At 40.1% G+C, this 20,437-nt stretch overlaps 1 protein-coding gene across 3 annotated transcripts in view; it reads right to left on the reverse strand.

Moving 5' to 3' along the window:
- Positions 1-20,437, reverse strand: part of LOC149019218 (piezo-type mechanosensitive ion channel homolog) — a 113,373-nt gene that overhangs the window by 73,872 nt on the left and 19,064 nt on the right. For 2 of the 3 annotated variants that reach the window (XM_089153253.1, XM_089153252.1), the window contains exons 5-7: positions 19,244-19,400; positions 18,964-19,150; positions 8,434-8,549 (exon numbers count right to left, since the gene is read on the reverse strand). In XM_089153253.1, the coding sequence (XP_089009379.1) occupies positions 8,434-8,549; positions 18,964-19,150; positions 19,244-19,400 (460 nt within the window). The remainder of the gene's footprint in view (positions 1-8,433; positions 8,550-18,963; positions 19,151-19,243; positions 19,401-20,437) is intronic. The other variant, XM_089153254.1, reaches the window with a different exon arrangement.

The raw sequence follows: 20,437 nt of genomic DNA on the forward strand, positions 1-20,437 counted from the left end.
TATTGCTATTCCAAGCATTGGCATGAACTGTTTCAGAAATCTTATATTTTTTTAGTGATTGATTTTTCCACTTGGCCAACTTTATGAGTGTCTTACACTTGACACTGGATAAGCAACCAACTAAGCTTAGTAAAACGACCAATATCATTTGCCATATTCTTACCTCAACTAAGCATGAAGAAGGCAGAATTGGGAATTGTGGTTGGAATCTTTGGATTGGCCTTTAGAGATATCTTTGACTTGTATGCCACTAAGCTTGAGATCCTGATTTCATTTTTTGACCTAATATTCTTTCCATGAATGTCACATTTGTGTTTGTGGTTTGGGTTTCATTTTTGGATGCTCTTTACTTTTGTTCCAGACATAATTTATATGTATATTAATATATGTACTTGAAGACATAATTAATGTATAGTTACATACAAAGTAAAGTTCAACTCAAGAATATCATTGGCTTGTTGCTAGTCTTCATTGTAAAGTGTTCACAATGTTGTCTTCCTTTATGAAAACTTGATTTTTTTTTTTTTGAACCATTTTATATTTAATTATTTATATTTTAGTTATTTCATGTCCATGCCCCTTGGTGGCAAAAAAGACAGTCTTGTAGTCTTATTACATTTTACTTGATAATTTTAATTTATGGATCTTTAGCTCAATTGGTAGAGCACTTGGAACATGAGCATGTTTCAAGAGGATGGTGGTTCAAATCCACCAAGATTCTTTTGTTTCAATCATGAACATAGATTGTACATGACAAAAATTAGATTGCTTATTACAAATACCTATTATGTATTTTAATATGAATCTAAGTATTTATTAAAAAAAAATGGGAAAAAAGTCTCTTTTTCATGGGAACCATATAATTTTCCATATTCTTTCCGTAACATGAACATTCTTTTTCCGTGTAGCCATACATGATTTTAGCTCTTAGGAATAGGAAATTCTTAACTTCACAACAAACGAAAAGGAAACGTTACCATATAAACCCTATTTTTGTTACAAATATTTGGTGTAATTTAATTTTAATAGACATAATACTAAAGTTATAGTGAGTGTTGATACTTTGTTGCAAGGTTCATATTTTTGTGGAAACCATTCACTTGATATTTTGTGTGATGCAATCTTCTTATAATTAATTAATTATGATATTTTTATTAATATGATATTTTTTACATTTTTCATTATCATTTTCTAACAAATTTTTATTTTGACATACCAAACTTATTTTTCATTCCATAATTTATTTTTCACCAAATCATTTTTCATTCTTGACCAATAATGAATTATTGTACCCATTTATTTTAAATAGGCATAAAAGAGAATGAGAATTGATACCAAAAAGAGCCATAGTGAATCCAAAGATTTTGCTTTCTGATATGAATATGGATGAAAAGTATAATTAGAATATTAAAAGGTGCAATAGGCTATATGTTTCAACCAATATGTTTCAACCATCTTCTCTTGAGCTTTGATCATATAGGAAGTTGTTAGTATCATATTTACCATTTTCTGATAAGAACCTTCAGATCTACTATGAAATTCAAAACAGAACAGAAGAATTTGCTGGTTTTAATGATGCCAGTCACCCCCAACACCTCATGGCGCCCTCAGCCAGAGGCTGCCCCAAACTCACTCACATCACAATCGATACCCTCTCCTCTCAATTCCCCCGATTTATTACCCCTCAGCTAACCCTAGCACTCCCTCTCTCCGCCACATGGTATGATTGTGGGGTCCTATTACTACCAACCCCTCGAAATTCACCTTGTCCTCAAAATGAAGGAAAATTAAGATCTTGATCTTCACATGTTTGCTGCACAACCATATCAATTATGCATCATTCTCCAAGGCTGAATAACAGACCCATTCCCAAGGTACAACTGGTGTCCAATACCACCCTTGGAATGTCGATTCCCGGTACTGCCACCTAAAATATTGACTGCTTACCCCTCGAGCGAGCCTCTACATGATTACTACAATTAAAAGATTTCCCATAAACAACATCAAAATGTAAGACTCAGAATATTAGAGTTTGAAAGTGGTGAAGCCATGGAATGATAACCAGTCCCAAGTTCAGTCTCCTTTCGATGCAAATCTGCACTGAAACTCATGTGATTTGCTGCATGAAGCATCCAATTTGTCCAACCAAAATACATTGAACAATAAATGGACGAGTAACCCAGGGGTACTGCGGTGGTGCAAGGTGTATTTGCAATTTTGCAGCACCTGAGGTTTCCACTGTTACGTTGGCTCCATAATCGCCTCTCTCCGCAAGGATCTGAAAAACAAAAGCTGTAGAGGGCAATGAGAGAGCAGCACTGAGCACCATAGCCTCATCAACACTTCCAATGCCAACCAGATTAGACTGCAAATGGCAGAGCCGTCGCCCAAGTATCGTTGGTAACTGGTTCGTCGAGCAAAGTGTTCCTAGCACCCTGTCCCTTCGTGAAAGGAATCAACCTAGCGGGAAGCATCAGGTTCTTGAGCGCTTGCCTCACAAGCAACCTCCTCAGTATTACCGACCGAAACTTGCGATCAGTCCTCCACACTAAGCCCCAAAACAGATCTGCGAGAAAACTGGGAAAATAGCATCAAAACTAGGGGTGATCCACTCAGTCTTGATGCTTGTCTCCGGCAACAAAACCAGAACCCAGCTCAATCGCTGCAGCCCCATTCTCATCACCTCCCTTTCCATCTCAACCTTGTGAGGTTGAAGGGTTCCCCAATTTGTTGGCTCAATGAGACCACTTCTTTGGTGAGTCCTTGGTTCAAACTGGTCCTGGGTTTGGATCTTGGTCCATCTGAGTTATTTGTGTCCAAGTGATAAATAGGAGAAATTGGGTTTTGCTGTAACAAAAATTGGCTAGGCCCATAGTGGGTCCTTTGAATTGGTTGGGCTAAAATTCTTAAACCCATGGGTAGAAAAGGATAGGCTGGGTCGGGTTAAAGGAATGGGCTGGGCTTAGGGTTAATAGAATGGGCTAGGCCCTAGGAGGTTTCTTAGGGAATCTGACCACCCAGTCCTTGATCTTGGTTCGTGTGGGAACTGGTTTTAAGTGAATAGAACGAACCCCCAACCCCAAGTATCTCTTGCGTCGTCTTTTCCATTTCCTTAGAGCAGCAACCCTAGTGGCTGCTACCTGAAATGACGGAGTCTTCCGCTGAGTGCCTTTAGCATCCTTCGATTCCTCTTCTCTTTGCAGCCTTTCAATTTAACGGCATGATTTCTTGCTGCAACTCCAATCCGGTAGGCATTCTTACCCAAACCTCTCACTCTCTTCTTCTCTTTTCTCCTTGCTCAGCGAGACTTATCCCCAAAAGACAATCCATCCCCACCAGCTACAACTCCCACCACCTCTTCTTTCGAATTTGCAAAGTGCTCGAATCCTTCTCCTTCATCTTGGTCGCGGTTACACTATGGTAACTCATCAAACTCGATCTCACTTCTGCCCCTATCTTGCCACCGAATTCAATTTCCAGGCCTTCGTTAAAGCTTGACCAGTTGAATTCCAATCATTTCTTCTGATAAATCCAATCAAGCGCATCTCCATCCAAATGCTTGAGAGCTATTCTAAGCCAATATTCATGCTCAATTTGGTGTTGCTGACAAAATTGTTCAATTTCTGTCAACCATTCCTATGCTCTTCCTTCACCGGAAAACCAAGACTGTGCCATAACTCCTCCTTGGGATTGTCATTGCTCTGATACCAATTTGATAAGAACCTTCTGATCTACTATGAAGTTCAATACAAAACTGAAAATTTACACAAGAATTTGCTGGTTTTATGGTGCCAGTCACCCCCAACACCTCACAGTTCTCTCAGCCACAGGCTGAGCCAAACTCACCCACATTACAATTGATACCGTCTCCTCTCAATTTTCCCGATTTATTACCCCTCAACTAACCCTTGCACTCCCTCTCTCTGCCACATGGCATGATCGTAGGGTCCTATCATTTTCTTTTCCCCTATATTATTCCCCGACAACTAAAAGATCAATGATCAGGATCAAAACATGATTATGCCAACACAATTACAACAAGACTGCACGATCATTCCAACGCTAAACATGGCCAATCAAGGCTTGTAAAATATAGGACATTCAGGAGATTGGATCGGAATTGACCAATCCATAAAAGCCTAGCCTCCACCAGGTTCTATCTCATTTTTTTTATTAAAAAAATTTCCAGTAGCACAACAAACCATTCACCAAAAGATCCTCGACCTCCTTCCCTCCTTTTTTTCTTTCTCTCTTTTCCACACATAAAGCTTTGCTAATGATGTAGCCTTAGGTAACTGAGGAAATTTAACTAAGATCTTGATCATAACTAACTTGAATCTGATAGGGTAATTCTAGTTAGGGTGTAGAGAAGGGATTTTGTGGTGCATCATTCCTCTTCGCTATGACTACTGAGGGGCATCATGAGATGGGTCAAAATGGTTTCAGATGGAAAAGGCTAGGTTAGGTCAATGTTACAGGTTTAAAAGATTTTAAGGATAATAGGGATAGCTTAAATAGTCAGGTTTGTAGGACATAGAGGTTACAAAATAGGTTGAGATTTGGCTCGAATGAGGTGTATGTGGTGAGGGTTATGTTCTCCAAAATAGGTTGACTTAAAATGCATGGTTTAGAAGTTAGGAGATTTCTCCATTTTAAGTCAATAAACTAGGGTTTCAATCAAGAAAAGGTCGATTATTGTTAGAATGGGCTGAAAATTGGCGAGAATGTAGGAAATGATACAGGGATACAACCACCAAGTTTGGTTGGATCTGAATGGGAACAAGTTATGGTATTTCTTGTTTGGGGTTTTTAGAGAGTTCAAAAGCAAATAAAAATAAAATAAAATAAAAAGGTGATATGAAGTGGGGAGGGAACCATATAATCTATGTAGACTGGTTCCATAGTCAACAACAGGAGCTAGGGTTTCAATCCCAAGCACCATGGTTTACCTTCCTAGACTTTGAACCACCAAGATAGCAAAATAGTTTGATCTCCACCAAGGAATGCCTCCAAGCAAGAACACGATCAGTCCTTCAGTTTGCAATGCAAAGTATAATCAAAATAAGGAGTGCCACAATGGTTCCCACCAATGCAGTGTTTGTAGCCATGAACAATGTCCATCAAAGTTATCTACCCATTTGCCCGGAAACCCTAGCTTCAGCTCTTCAACGGGAATATGCCAACTGTGCCACAGCCACAAGCGATGCCTTGGCTCTTACTGCTCCAAATCTCTTGGTTTCTAGTGTTACTAGATCACCAATGCTCTGACCTCCTTGATTCAAGCTTTCGAGGCCAATGAATCTATGTCAGTGCGGGAGAAAGTGAGGAAACTGTAGGAGCCTTTGACTAGAGGCTGTTGGTCGTGGAATCTCAAAGAGGCCATGAAGAATAAGAGTGGTGTACATGACCTGCTCAATGATTGCTTGATCTGCTCACAAGAAACAGTGCTGAAGCACAAACCGAAACTCTCTCTCGCTTCTCTCCTCTTCCCTCCCCTTTGCTTCTTCTGTTTTGCCTCTTTGTTGGTCTTGGTGGAGCCGAAGCAATGACAACAGCCAGAAACCGGCTCATGGTCACTGCCTCTGTCATCTCCTTCTCTCTCTTCTCTCCTCTTCCCTCACCCAGCTTCTCTAACTCTCCCTTACCCTCTACTCCTCTTTTCTTCCCCCACTTTCTCTGACAGACTAGAGTCAGATCAATCTTCAACAGCTGGCTGCCGGTTCTTGGCTGCTGCCTCAATCATCTTGATGTGAACAAGGATCTAGGGTTTGATTGATTGAGGAAAAGCCCTAGATCTAGGTCCACTCCAGGATCCTCTTCTTGAGAATCAGCAGTCTCCTAGGGCTGTAGCCTGTAGTACCCTATGGTTGAAGGTAATTGGCTGGTTTATGGGTGCAGGGTTGAACAGGGGTTGGGCTTAGCTTCGGCTAGGGTTTATAATTTCAGGTTTAAAACTTCGCTGTCTTGTTGAATCCAGATCTGAATCTTCAAGTGCAGGGTTTTAGATTTTAGGTTTCTAGGGTTTGGATGGAGCCTAGATTTAGGTAGAGTTTAAGAAGGGATGGGGTTGCTAATCCCAAAAGGGTTTAAGATTTGGTTAATCAGTTAGTTTTAGTTTTTTTGAAGTTTATAGGGTTTAGGGCTATATATATATATATATATATGAAGTTTATAGGGTTTAGGGCTTTCTACTGGAGAAGATGGATTGCTGGAATTTCTAGGGTTTAGAGGGAAGCATAGGGCTGAATGCTATGGTTGAAGGTAAGTGATGGGAAGGGGAGTCTAAGCCCTAGAGGGGGTGTATAGGTCAAAGGGATAAAGGAAACTAAGGTTTAGAAGGTGGGTGCAATTCTGGCTTATGAGTTATGGAATTCCAGAATTGACGCAACCTAGAGGAAGAAGAAGAAGAAGAAAGAGATGTCATCCTAGGGCTGGGAAGGGAAGGGATTAGAGGTTTAGGGTTAGGGGAGGGGAATAAGGGCTGCTGCAGGGTTTGGGAGAAGGGTGGGGAGGTGACTCGCGATGGGGGAGGGGGCTGCAACTGCAGAAACTAGGGTTTGGGGGAAAGGGGGAAGGGTGTGAATGAGAGGAAGAAGAGGGAAGGGCTCGGTTTGAGGATGGGATTGTCTGATTTACTTGCAGGATGCAAACAGCCAATTGGTGCCTTCAAATTCTGCAGAAATTCTTCACAAGTAGCAGCCACAAGTTCCTTCCAAGGGAACCCACAACCCAAGCTCTTAACTCCTTCAATTCTCAATTTTATTCATAAACATTATCTGATTTCTTAGTCCCATTGGTAGAATATGGGTGATGTGGATGATATCATCATTTTGGAGAAGACCAATGGGGAATTGACAAATTGAAGACTTATTTACAGCAGACTTTTCAAACTAAAGATTTGGGAAAGCTTAAGTATTTCCTAGGTGTGGAAGAGGCTCAATCCAAGAAGGGCGTCATTTTATCCCAAAGAGAACATGTAATTATCTAATGTCTAAAACAGTATGCCAGGGTCAAAACCAAACCTCTCCCCCCCCCCAGCTTATGCTGGAAGACAGGACCATTCTTAACGATCCAAAGAAGTAGGAGACTTGTACGAAAATTGGATTCGTTGACCTGTGATCCTATTCAGTTACTGTGTTGAATTGAATCCTGTCCACTCCTCGAATGTCTCACTGACATGCTGTCATAGAATATTGAGATACCTTAAAGAGGCTCTTGGACATGGACTTTTGTATAAAGATCATGCACATAAGCAAATTGAAGGATTCTAGCTGGGCTGGTTCACCTAGAAGATCAATTACACGGTATTATACATTTGTTGGTGGGAATCCTGTATCTTGGAAAAGTAAGAAACAAACAGAAGTGGCAAGGTCAAGTGCAGAATCAGAATATTGTCCCATGGCACATGCCACATGTGAGTTCATATGGATAAGACAGCTACTGAAAGAACTTGGTTTGTTGATGAATCATCCATGAGACTGTGGCGTGAGGTGTGACAACCAAGCTGTGCTGGTCACATAGCTTTCAATCGGGTCTTTGATGAACGCACCAAGAGTATTAAAGTTTATTGCAACAAAATGTCATATCTCCCAATCATGTCCGCACAAGAGAACAACTCGCAAATTTGTTTACTAAAGCTCCAGGAAGTACTGGGGTCGATTATATTTGTAACAAGTTGGGCATGGAAAATTTATATGCTCCATCATGAGGGGGAGCATTAGAGGGGCATTTTGGTCCAAAGAGGACCATTGAAGTTAGCGCCTAGCGCTAACTCTCAATGGTTTTGTTGGACCTCTTCTAGATCAAATAGGTTAGTATTAAGTTAGTAGAATCTGTCTCCTAGTTGTATTCAAATTAATTTCATCATTATAAATAAGAGTATTCAGACTTGAGGCCTTCACAATGAAACTGTGAAGCCTCAGCTCAATAGTGGCCGGTTTTATCCCTTCTCATCTTCTTCCTCCCCTATTCTGCAACGTACATGATCAAATCTTTTGAAAGAACTTATCCAGAATTCACCGCATTTGAGACTGAAGGCAACCAACACCCAGGCTTTTTATAAGAAACAGCCACCCCCCCCCCCCCAACAAGGACCCAAAAAAACAATCCCTGGAGAGAAATTGCACTGTGATTTCCATCTGTCAAACTTGAAGCCGCAGATATTTGCGCGTCTTTATTCTTTAATAAATTGCAATCACACTATTCAGGGATTCCAGTTAAAATAGTATGAAAGGAAAAGCAGGTTCCAACCCTAATGGCAACTACATCTATTAGACTCCATTGCTTGTGGATTCCAAATATGAAGTAGACAAAGTTTTGGTTTTGTAACTAATATCCATCAGGCAACACTGTTCTCTAAATACATTATTTGAAGTAAAACCACATCCTCACAGTAGAAAATGAGAGGAACCAGAGTATAGGTGAGAAGATTACCTCGATTCACGAATGAAAAATGAATGTCTTGAAGGAAGAAGGTGCTCTGTCAAGTTGCTTTCTCTCATGGACATAATAATGTCCATCTCCTCTAAATCGCATCTCACAAAGGATAGCTGTTTTGAAATTTTAAAATTAAAAAGTAAAAAATATATATATATATATATATATAATAATTATTATTATGATGATAGCAATCGTACCAGCAAAGTAAACCACAAGCTATACAGAACAAGAACTGCCTAATGAAAACTAGTCAGAATCACATCTCAGAACTTGTAAATAAGCATAGTCTAAATTAATCCACTTCCTACTTTTCAATTACTATTTGAATAGAAGCTAAACTGCCTCATGGATATCAGTATATGCAAGTACATTGTTGTGAGAGCACTGGGACTATAGTTCTCATCTGTATTTAAACACAAAGTAACATGCTAACATGGAACTAATCTAGGTTTCAACACTTCCTATCATGAAACCTGAGGTTGGTATTGGACCATACCAGGTTCTGACCCTATTTTACATATTTCAGTAGTTTCAACCAGTTTTCGAACAATAAATAAAAAGGTTCAACCAGCCCATGATGTTGCAGGTTTCGGCCAAAAAAGACAATGTTTTGCTCAAAATGTGGGAAATCTCAGTTCAGCCAGGATCAAAATGGAGATTTTGAATCTTGCATGTCAAACTGTAGTCCTAGACTACCAATCTCTCCTTTAGAGGAAGTAAGAAGGGAAATCTCACTGAATCAATTAAACAGAAATTGTAAATTTACTATGTGCAAGTTGAGAATGCATAAACTTATTCTCTAGCTTGACATTGAAGACTGTTAAGAGCATAGTTGCCAAGGCGTTAAGCAATGCCTAAGCATCCTGGCAATCTCAGCAATGGCAAAGCAACTGTCACTTTCTTTGAAATCAATAAAGAGTCACTTTGTCGCCCAAGGCATCACTATAATTGCATAAGATTCCAATCTAAAGTGTTCCATTGGTTAGTCTAACACATTGATTATCGGACAATATACATCGAGTCAAATCAAAATAAAATTGGGTGAAAAAAATGAAAACCCCGGAAACTTAAAATACTCTCCTCACGAATTCTTGAAGGGACGACACAGAACCCTAACATCTCACTCTCTGACTCTCTCGCAAATCGCAACGGTCTTCTTCCTCACGCTACAGTGGAGTTTTCTGATCATCTCTCTCCCTCCAGTCACCGGTGGCAAGTATAACAGTGAAAATCACCGCCACTTTCCTCCAGCAACATGTTTTCTCCTTTTTTTCCCCTTTTTCCTTCACCACATTCATCTTTACTGATTTTCTGGTTGCAGGACTTGCAGGCTTACAAGCAGTGAGTTCTTTGGCTATTTCCAGCAAAATATTTCTCCTTATTCTGCAATAGAAACAAGAAGGTGAGACCTTTTCTTCTTCTTTTTTCAGTTTGACACCTTACAGTGAGTCGGTGACTGACTTACTGTTGCCTTTAGGGAGTTGCAGCACCATCTTCAATATCTCCGGCGGCCCTCCGGCACTGTCCTCTTCTCAGGCAATGACGTCCCTTTTTTTTCTTTCTCTTCTTCTTAGTGCTAAGTAGATTTATTTTTTCCTTCTGTTTTCTTCTTCTCCTCTTTTATTTTATTTTCTTAGTGATCGGTTGTTCTCATTCAAGTTATTTCATTACTCTTACTATGCCACAGAATTTCAGATATCCTTACCATATTGGGTCTTGGGGGCCTTTATTTTCTGCAACATTTGTTCTGTCGTCTGCCCTGTTTGTTTAAACACTGGTTCTCAATACTTCTTATATGTTCTACCTTGATACAACAGCTGTAAATTTTTTTAAATTTGATTCCTTTAGAAGAACCAAACAGTCCTTTTATAATTGAAACAGAACACTAGAACAAACCAGGCTAGAGAATTCTTGTTTTTTGGTTGCTTTGGAGTATACTTCTGAGTACTTGGTTGAGTTAATGAATTTCAGACCCATTTGAGGTGCTAGCCAGCTATACCTCTGTCATATCTACAACAAAACCTTTTCTAGTAGTCCAAACACAATTGGGAATCCAAAAACTTGTCTGTGGTTGTACCTTGGTAATTGGTTCTCATCATACATGATTAGCTATTGAGCTATGCTTCAAAATTTCAGATGTTATCTTATACTGCTTAATTTCCTAGTTCATGAAGCTTTCAAATGTAATTTCTGCATTGTGTTCCAAAGACAGACAAACATGGATCTACTTTCCTTAAAATTTTGATTTGTATCAATTCTTCGATGTTGGTTAGTTGGTTAGTTGGTTTGCTTAGTTGTTCTTTGTATCCTATCGTATTAGACTATTAGTATTTACTTTATTTTTTCAAACTTTGTTATTAATTAGTTTCCCTATTTAGATTCATCAATGAAAAAGAATACTGGACATACACCTAGTGAGCCTAAGGGAGGGGATGATACAGTACCGCTGCTTCATATGATCCCATTAAAGATCCCAAGAGGAAGGCGAAGTCAGAGGACGCTGGGTGGAAATATGGTTACTGGCCAGACCTCACAAACAACAACGTGGTCAGGTGGAACCTACGCCAAAGAAATACCACCAGTGGGATAAAAAGATTGAAACAACATTTGGCTGGTGGATTTGGTGATATAGCCAAGTGTCCTAAGGCGACTTCAGAGATCTCTAAAGAGATGTTAAAAGCTCTTCTGGGCAAGTAAAAGAAGGTCTCTGCATTACTGGATCAGGAAATAGAGGAAGAAGATACGCATTCTAATGAAGGAGAAGAGGCAAATGGTGGAGACCAAAGTGAAGAGATTGATCTGGTGGTACATCTGGTAGGTCACAACCTTCAATTAGACTTCCTTTGTCAAGTTCTGGTACAGCTTCTAAGAAGAGAAAAGTTGTCCTACCAAAATAAGGGGTCCCATGGATGCCCATATGAGAAGAACACCTAAAGAAGTAGTTGCTGATAGGCGTAGAAAGGGTAACATCAGACTACAATAGAGAGCCTGACTCAACCTTGGCCAGAGAAGAAAAAAGTGAATAATGCAATTGTAGATAGGTTTTATTCCTCTAGAATCCCATACAATGCAGCTAAATCAGTTGATTGTGAGGTTATGCTTGAAGTTGTTGCTCAGTATACCAGGTTATATACCCCCTTATTATCATGAACTAAGGGTTCCATTGCTACAATTGGGGACTAAGAGAATCAGTGTGATGAAGAGAAGACATGAAGATTATTGGAGGCGTTATGGATGTACTCTCATGTCTGGTGTTTGGACGAATTAGAGAGGTAGACACTTATTCAACTTCGTTGTTAATTCTCTTAAGGGGACTTTCATTTTGGGCTCCATTAATGCATCTAAAAATGTTCAAGATGCAAATATGTTATTTCAACTATTGGATAGCAAGGTGCAGGAAATTGGGGAGGATTATGTCATACAGTTGGTCACTGACAATGCTGCCAATTACAAAGCTGCTGGGAAATTATTGATGGAGAAGAGGAAGAAGCTCTAGTGCTTTACTAGATTCCTTGTGCAGCCCATTGCCTTGATCTTATGTTGGATGATATAGGTAACATCGCTAAGGCAAATAATGTGCCTAAGTTCATCTATAGGCACACTCACCTTCTTGAAGTAATGAGATCCAAAACAAATAGCCATAATCTTGTAAGGGCTGGTGTAACAAGATTTGCAACATCAATTTTGACAGTTGGGAGTTTGCTTCAGCATAAGGATGCCTTAAGAGCTCTATTCAATTCTAAAGATTGGAAGAAGTCCCCTTTGGCAAACACCGAGGCAGGGAAGAGAGTAGAAGAAACCATATTTGCTACTGTATTTTGGAAAGAAATGCAAGATTTTTTCTGAGCTACAAAGCCTCTTCTTACTGTCTTAAGAATTGTGGATGGTGATGAGAAACCTGGTTTGCCTGAAGTTTATGTTACTATGAGAAAAGCAAAACAAGCTATAAAGGATAACTTTGGGGGCAAAGAAAGATTATGGAAAAAAGTCATAAACATTGTGGATAAGCATTGGGATACTCAAATGGACCGTCCTTTATATACTGCTGCAGTATCTTAACTCTGGAAGTTTTTTCCAGTTTAGTGAAACCATTGATGAGAATAATGTTGTTTTTCAGAGGCACAGACGGCTTTCAATTGAACTCATTCTAAAGCTAGTCCCTGATGTAGCCACACAAGACAAGATCTGTACCCAGGCTGAAGCTTAAAGAAAGTTGTCTTTTCTTTTCCATGCCTATGGTAACTAGGCAAGGACAATCTTGAGTCAAAGTAAATAACAACCTATTAATTACATTACTTAATTTTCATTAAGGACAATCTTCTTCTTCTTCTTCTTTCCTTTTTTCATTTTTTTTTTTAACTTTGTCTCATTATTGATTTTTTTTCTAAATTTTATTTATTTCTTCTTAGTTTCTTGGTGGAAATCACATGTTGGTTCCTCTCTTAAGGTTAAGAAGGTTGCAATACACATCCTAGGTTTATGTTGTTCATCTTCTGCTTGTGAGCACAATTGGAGCATGTTTGAATTTGTAAGTAGTTAGTATTAAGTACTTCCTTTAATTTTTAATCCTTAATACTAAATATTAGAAATAACTTACTACTTACTATGTTAATGCTTCCAAATTCAGATTCACACCAAGACGAGGAATAGGTTGGAACACAAGCACTTGAATGACCTGGTCTATATTCAATACAATCAACGGCTTGATGAGAGCTTTAGACATTGGTAGCTTGAGAACAGAAATTATGATCCGCTCGTGCTTGATGAATTGGATTGTAGTAAATGGATGGTTGATCCAGGTAGCAATGGTCTGGTGCATCCCAATGATGAACTTAGGTGAAGTGATGTTGATAAGGCAATGGGGGCATCCACAAGTGTTCAAGGCAACCGACCACGTAGAATGATGACATATCATAGTAGAGGCAGTGAGAATAGTAGTGGCCCTAGTGGGGCAGCTGATATTGATGCAAATGCTAGGGATTCATCAGATGGAGAAGGCAATATGGAGATAGATGTTGAAGATTTGTATGATCAATGATGATGTGAATAAGCACTTTGAAGTTAATGTAGTTACAAAATCTACTACTCGAAGACGACAGCAAGAGGAAGCAAGATTGCCACCAATATCATTTGATGATGACTTTTGATTTTTGATGTTATGACATGCATTTAACTATTTGAATATTAGGAAATTGAAATTTTTGATATGTAGGGGAAGAGGCCCAATAGGTTTGTTTAGTTGTCTTGAGATTTTGGTTGTTAAACTTTGAAGTTTGGGTTGTAACTTTGATGTGGTTATGTTAGAAGTTAATGACTATGTTCATTTTTCAATCTTATATACTGATTACATAAATGAACTTGTTAGGACCCTAGGATGAGGCAATGTGGAGGAGAGAGAGAGAATGAGGGTGAGTTAGGGTTAGTTGAGGTAATAAATAGAGGGGAAAGAGAGGAGAGAAGGGGGGAATGTTTGGAGAGTCTTGTGGGCAGCTGTAGGCTGAGGGAACACCGTGATGTGTTGGGGGTGACTGGCACCATAGAAACCAATGTTATCTTGTTAATTCTTGCAACTTTGTATTAATTTTCCAAGGTATTATAAGGGTTTCACCAACTAGCATTAGAGCAGTTCAATCCTAGAGAAGGATGGTATTGCCGTTGTTTTCAGGCATAGAAGATGTGCAGAGTTGGCTTCTTGAGATTCTATTGTTTTGCTGGGAACGCAGCATCGAGGATGACCAACGGTTAGGCATAGCTCTCCAACACTTGGAGGGAGACGCATTGGATTGGGTGAACGAGAGGTCTTGGCCGGAGTTTACCTGGGCGAACTTCAAGACAACGCTAGTTACTGATTTCAGTGATGGGAAGAATGCAAAGATTCCCCATGTTGAATCTGCGTCAATTTTCGATGGAAAAGATTCGCAAAACCACCCTGTAAAGTCGATTGATGGAGCAGTGAAAGTTGCAGCAGGTGGCGATGAGTCTCGCCGAGCATGGAGAAGAGAGAAGCAGAGAAGGAGAGTTTCAAGTATCAACACCTACCGGATTAAAATAGCAACAGCGATAAATCTTCCCGCTAGATCAAAGGTCGGCGACGAGAAGAGGAATCGAGGGAAGACAAGAGCACACGGTGGAAGACTTCAAGCGGCTACGGGGTTTGTTTGCAGAAAATGGGGAAGAAAACGATTGGGTTTTAGGGTTTTTGGGGTTGGTTCGGCTCAATTCAAATCGGTTCATGGGTTTGGTTCACATATTAAGAGCCAAAATTCTTATCAATTCGGCCCAACCCAGGTATTCAAAGTATCAAGCTTAGGCCCAAAGATAACCAACTTCAAAGATTGGGCCGTCAGATTTCCCAAGAAACCCCCTTGGGCCCAACCCATTTCATTAGTCCCCAGCCCATTTTATTTCACTAACCCAATATCCAACCCATGTTTCTTAACCCATGATTTTAAGTGTTTAGACCTAGCCCATTCAAAAAAATTAATTTGGGCCCATTACAGTTTCATGACCCAAAACCCAACCCCTTCCATCAAACCATTACCCAGCCCATTTATCTTAACCCATGGTTTTAAGTATTTGGACCCTACCCCTTTTAACCATCTCTCATGGGCCTAGCCCATTCTGTTTACCCAGAACCCAAGCTTTCTCAGCATTAAATTCAGCCCAATTATTTCAGATGGACCAAAACCCACCCAGGAGACCAATTCAAACCATGGATTCACCAAACCAGCAGTTCAACCAAGCCAACAGAACAAACCATCTTCTTCAACCTCCCACAGTCGAGACGGTGGTGGTAGAGGCGAGATTGAAGCAGCGTTGGTTGAGCAAAGTGCTGGTTCCGTTGCCGGCGACGAAAATTTCCCGACCAAGTGCTTGGCACAGAGGACTGATTGCAAGTTTGGGGCGGTATTACCAAGGAGGCTGCTCGTGAGGAGGAAAGAGAGAAAACGAAAAGAACCACTGCTTCTCACTAGGTTGATTCCCTTCACAAAGGAACAAGGGGTTATGGCCATTGTGCTCAACGAAACAAGCACCACCGCTATGCAGGCATCTGTTCTGAGGATCACGGAGCTTGATTTGCATGACACTCTTTCGTTTGACGCTGAATTTGGAAAAATCCTGCAAGAATTACTAGTCCTTGCTTCCCGAAAGCGGCATCTGGAGGACATGGGTGGTAATAATCAAAGTGTAGTTGCTAAGTTACTCTTCCACGGTGCTCCTATTGAAGACCTCTGCTGGATTTCACTCTTCCCTGCCTATCCTGATTATGTTTTAAATCCTGGAGCGGAAACTGAAATGGTGAATATTAATAACTTGGAGGAATATATTTCCTTGGTTGTTGGTGCGACTGGCAAGACAGGAATTATAAGGCAAACGGAAGCAATTAGGGCTGGATTCAACCAGGTGTTCGACATCTCATTTTTGCAAATATTTTCTCCTAGTGAGCTAGACTACTTGCTCTGTGGCCGGAGAGATTTGTGGGAGGTTGAGTCTCTAGTTGAACACTTAAAATTTGATCATGGATACACGTCTAAGAGCCCAGCCAATATTAATTTGCTGGAGATTATGGGAGAATTTACACCTGAGCAGCACTATGCATCCTGCTGGGTTGTAACTGGTGCTCCAAGGCTTCCACCTGGTGGTCTGGCTGCACTGATCAAAGTTAACGATTGTGAGGAAGCATCCTTCAACCTCAAATTTTCCATCACCTTGAGGACAAGCTGATTTTCGAGGGGCCAGTAGTTGTTAGGACCCTAGGATGAGGCGATGTGGAGGAGAGAGAGAGAATGAGGGTGAGTTAGGGTTAGATGAGGTAATAAATAAAGGGGAAAGAGAGGGGAGAAGGGGGGAATGTTTGGAGAGTCTTGTGGGCAGCCGTAGTTTGAGGGAACACCGTGAGGTGTTGGGGGTGACTGGCACCCTAGAAACTAGTGTTATCTTGTTAATTCTTGCAACTTTGTATTAATTTTCCAAGGTATTATATAAGGGTTTCACGAGAACTTTTCATTAAGTTTGCAAAATGTTTCATACTTAAATGCTACAAAATTTATATAATTCTTAATATTTGGACCAAAAATCAAAAAATTAATATTAGAATGCTTTGACCACGACGACTATTGGTGCTTTGTCGTCTTGGAAGCCCTCCATCACCTTGGTCATTTTATCACTTTGACTACCTTGGTTAAGAATTCTTGTAATGTAGAGGTACTTTAGGAACTAGTCTTTTAAGTAGTAGCCTTATTGTGTAATGTTGTTGTTGAGATTTGCCATAGCAATAGTGGAATCACTATTTCGGGGATTGTAAATTTGGGCCGAGATCTGATTCTGCTGGAAAGCTTTCTGCTTTTGGAATTTTTTTTCTTTCCTTTTTTTTTTTTTTTTTTTTGGGGGGGGTGGTGTCATCTTTCTATTGGACAAAAAACTCTGTCCTAATTTTTTATTTTTCCTTTTTTAAATAAGAACTAAATAACTGTGAGGTCTCTCGGACCTTATTTAAAATAAAAATAAAAAAAATAAAAAAGAGGATGCCTCAGAGATGGAAGTTTGGGATACGTGAAGCATCATAGGGGTGAGAAAGTAGGGCCATGGTGTCAGAGGTTCCAGTTGTAATTGGTCCAAAAAGTTACAATTAGATCCAGGGTTTGTCTTCAGGATCAATCCAAGTGAAACAGCAGTGAAGTTAAGGAGATAAAACCCTACAGTTAAGGGATTAGGGCTGAATAGGATGGTTCTAGGGTTTTGGAATAAACTAGTTTCAGTTATGGCTTGGAGCTACAGTTGATTGAATCTCAATCCTGGACCTTGCTGTAATTTAAATTCAGAACTGAAACTACAAGTCTAGGGCTTAGGGAGATTAGGGTTTGATAGAAATTAGGGTTCCAAGGGGTGACAAGCGTTGGGGTTAAGGTCGAAGGTAAAGGAGGGGTAGGGGGTGATGATTCTAAAGGGGAATAGATTTTGGATGAAGGGTTTGAATGATATGAATGAAAGAGGGTTGGGGTTTCTAGGTCTTGGTGAAGAAGATGAAGTACAGGATTGTCTATGGTTTTGGGTGAAAAGGAAGGGACTGTATTTAGGATCGAAGGTGAAGCCGTGAGGGGTGGGTGGACTGTTGGAATCCTACAGGGTCTGGAAATTGGGTGAGGGGTTTTTGAGATGTAGGATTTTGATTTGGGAAGAAGCCAAGAAGGTAGGGGAAATCTAGGGTTTAGAAAATTGGGAAACAATGTTGCAACAAGAGAGAAGAGTGAAGGGGGAAAGGAAGAAAAGGGGCTGGGAATGAAGAACTAGGGTTGGGGAATGGGAGGGGAATTGGGAGTAGGGAAAGGGGAGGTGGGGTACTGGGGTGATGCTGTCACAGGGATTCAGGAAGGGGAATGAAGATTGCGATGGGAGGGGGGCTGGGTTGAAGGGAAATAGATTTTGGGATTGGGGGGGGGGGTGTCGCAGGCAAGAGGGAAGGGCAAGAATGAAGACTGCGAGGGAGAAGGAAGTAGAGGAAAGGTTGGGGCAGGGGAGGGGTCATGTGTACTTGAAGAAGAAAGGGAACTCAAATAATTGCAACAAATCAAACAGACGCAACAGCCGCAGGTTTCCTACTTGGAAACTCAATTCTCCTACAAGCTCAATTTTATTAATCAATCATCTACTGCCTTCTTTACAAGCAGTGGGCTGTATCTATAGCCTTACAGGAGAGATTCATTTTAGGACTCAACATTAGAAAGTAAATCAAACTAGGACTTGTACTAGGACCCAAATTGGAAAGTAAACAAACAAGGATTCTTAGCTAAATAAAAGTGTAAACATATAAAGGCTTCTAATTAAGAAGAAGTCCCTTGTGGGATAGCACTGCAACTTCAACTATACTTGGAACTCCTACTCCTTTAAGGACTCTTACTTAACTCATCCTAGGATGATTCAAATTACAAGCAAGAGTAGGACTAGTCTCTCGGTAGAAATTGGACAACAACTAAAGGAATCCTCTCTAAGGAGGACTCCAAACTTGACTAAGGACTCTTTCATAACTAATCAAAGACTCAGTCAAATATCAAAATAAGAGTAGGACTAAAGTCCTATAAAATTCTGGTTCTACTTAGGTCAAGTTGGGTTGGATCAAGGGCACCCAAAATAACCAAAATGGCCCCTGTGCTAGCCGAATTTCCCTGAGTTGCGAGCAGGGCCACAGGGTACAGTTTACCTCCCTGGGCCTTATTTGGGAAACCCTGGATCCGTTTCACATCAGAGCCTTGGTGCCTTGGTCACGTTCTGAAAACTCTAACTGAATCTGTTTGAAATCTCTTTACCGACAAAACCACACTCAAAATATTATATCTTTTATTGTTTCTATTTTGAGTACGGGTTTTCTGAGGGTGGCATGGTGTTGCCTTTTGTTGAAGCCCCCTCCAATACCTAGGTTCCCCTAGATGCCGTGACAATGGCATCAACCTCCCGATGCTCAGAAGAAATTTTGGACTATGAATAGCTGGTAGATTAACAAACATATAAGTAGGTATTATCATGTACCATGTAGTAGAAAATCAGAAGAGAAAGGCCGAAAGAGATTTCTGTCCACTGCGAGTTTGAAGATATTTTATAGAACCCAATGAAGTCTGCTACCATTTGAAGCATCTTTGGAAACACAATGGGGAGCTGATACACATAAAGCAGTACAATGTTGAAGCCAGCATACAGTAGGAGAGGCCTCCACCATCTTGAAAACCAAAGACAAAAAAGTAAGACAGAAAAGAGACTGGCTACATAAAATTTGAAATATGAAAGAAATAATCAACTACAAAACAGTTACCTGAAAAGGCCCAGGAAATTGCTTGTTAGAGACCAATCGACAAGCCCAACACAGCTGCAAACAAAATATGGTAGAGAAGCCCAAGAAGGATGGCTGATCCCCACAACCAGCTGAATAGCAGGTAACAGCAAGCAGCAAGCGACTCGAAGATGGGTACCTTTCATATTGTAAAACAAGAAAGTAATCCAAAAGCAGTTCAAAACATGGCTGTGTCATTACAATAATAATATGAAGTTACTTACCATAAACATGACTGCATCATTAATGAGATAAAAGTCACAATACCAACAAAGCAAAACTTCGACATACAGTAGCACAAAAAGCTTCAATGCAATTTGCATCAAAGCCAAGAGGCCAAGATATATATGGAAGTAGTCCATCAAACCCATTGAACAAGCAGTAGTAACCTTTAGTTATCTACCACACAATGTTAAAATCTTCTTTTGTTCAGCTGTTTCAGTCTGCTTGAAACACTGAAGTTTTGGTGAATCTTGTGCTTGAACCCACATTGAACACCTAAGAAATTCAGTATATCGGTGAGTTTTCACAAGTTTTGAAACCACGCCACATGGTACAGTGAGGGAGACTGATACCTTGAATTTTTGTTCTGTTTGATTCAGTTTTTCATTTTGGTTGGCAAATGGCAATAGTAGGCTAAGAACCTAGAGGGAAGACTTGCCTTAGGTAAATAAACATAAGTAAACTTTTAAATTGTGAAAAACCTTACACAAGGTAATGTTTTGAGTTTAGACCCTTGATTAGCAGCAATGTTGAACAATGTTGTATAATATGTAGTACTGTCCATTATACAAATTGTCTGAACTATACATCATAATTGGCAAGTTAAGAAAAAATAATTTAGGCAACAGTTGATGAAAGAGCATAGTTTTAATATATAATTTAAGAAACAGTAGAAGCTTCTTCTTGTGAAAAACGCATCCCCATAACAGTATTGTGAACAAGAAATAGACACCCAAGTATTCCATATTCCACCAACACAATACTGTGACTGTCTACTAATATGAACTTTGATGTGCTGGACTGAGTCCCTCATGGTCCACTGGAGCAGACATGCATTCATTGCATTGTTTCGCAGAAATAGTTGGAGGTGCCCAAATCTTCCACATGAAGCAGCAACTGATCTCTTTAGAGTGATGTGGCAACTCCCAGTGGTTTATTCTAGTAGTTTGAAAG

This window comes from Hakea prostrata, chromosome 4 (genome assembly GCF_041222555.1).
Source record: "Hakea prostrata isolate BN-2017 chromosome 4, UWA_Hpros_2, whole genome shotgun sequence".
Classification (NCBI taxonomy): domain Eukaryota; kingdom Viridiplantae; phylum Streptophyta; class Magnoliopsida; order Proteales; family Proteaceae; genus Hakea; species Hakea prostrata.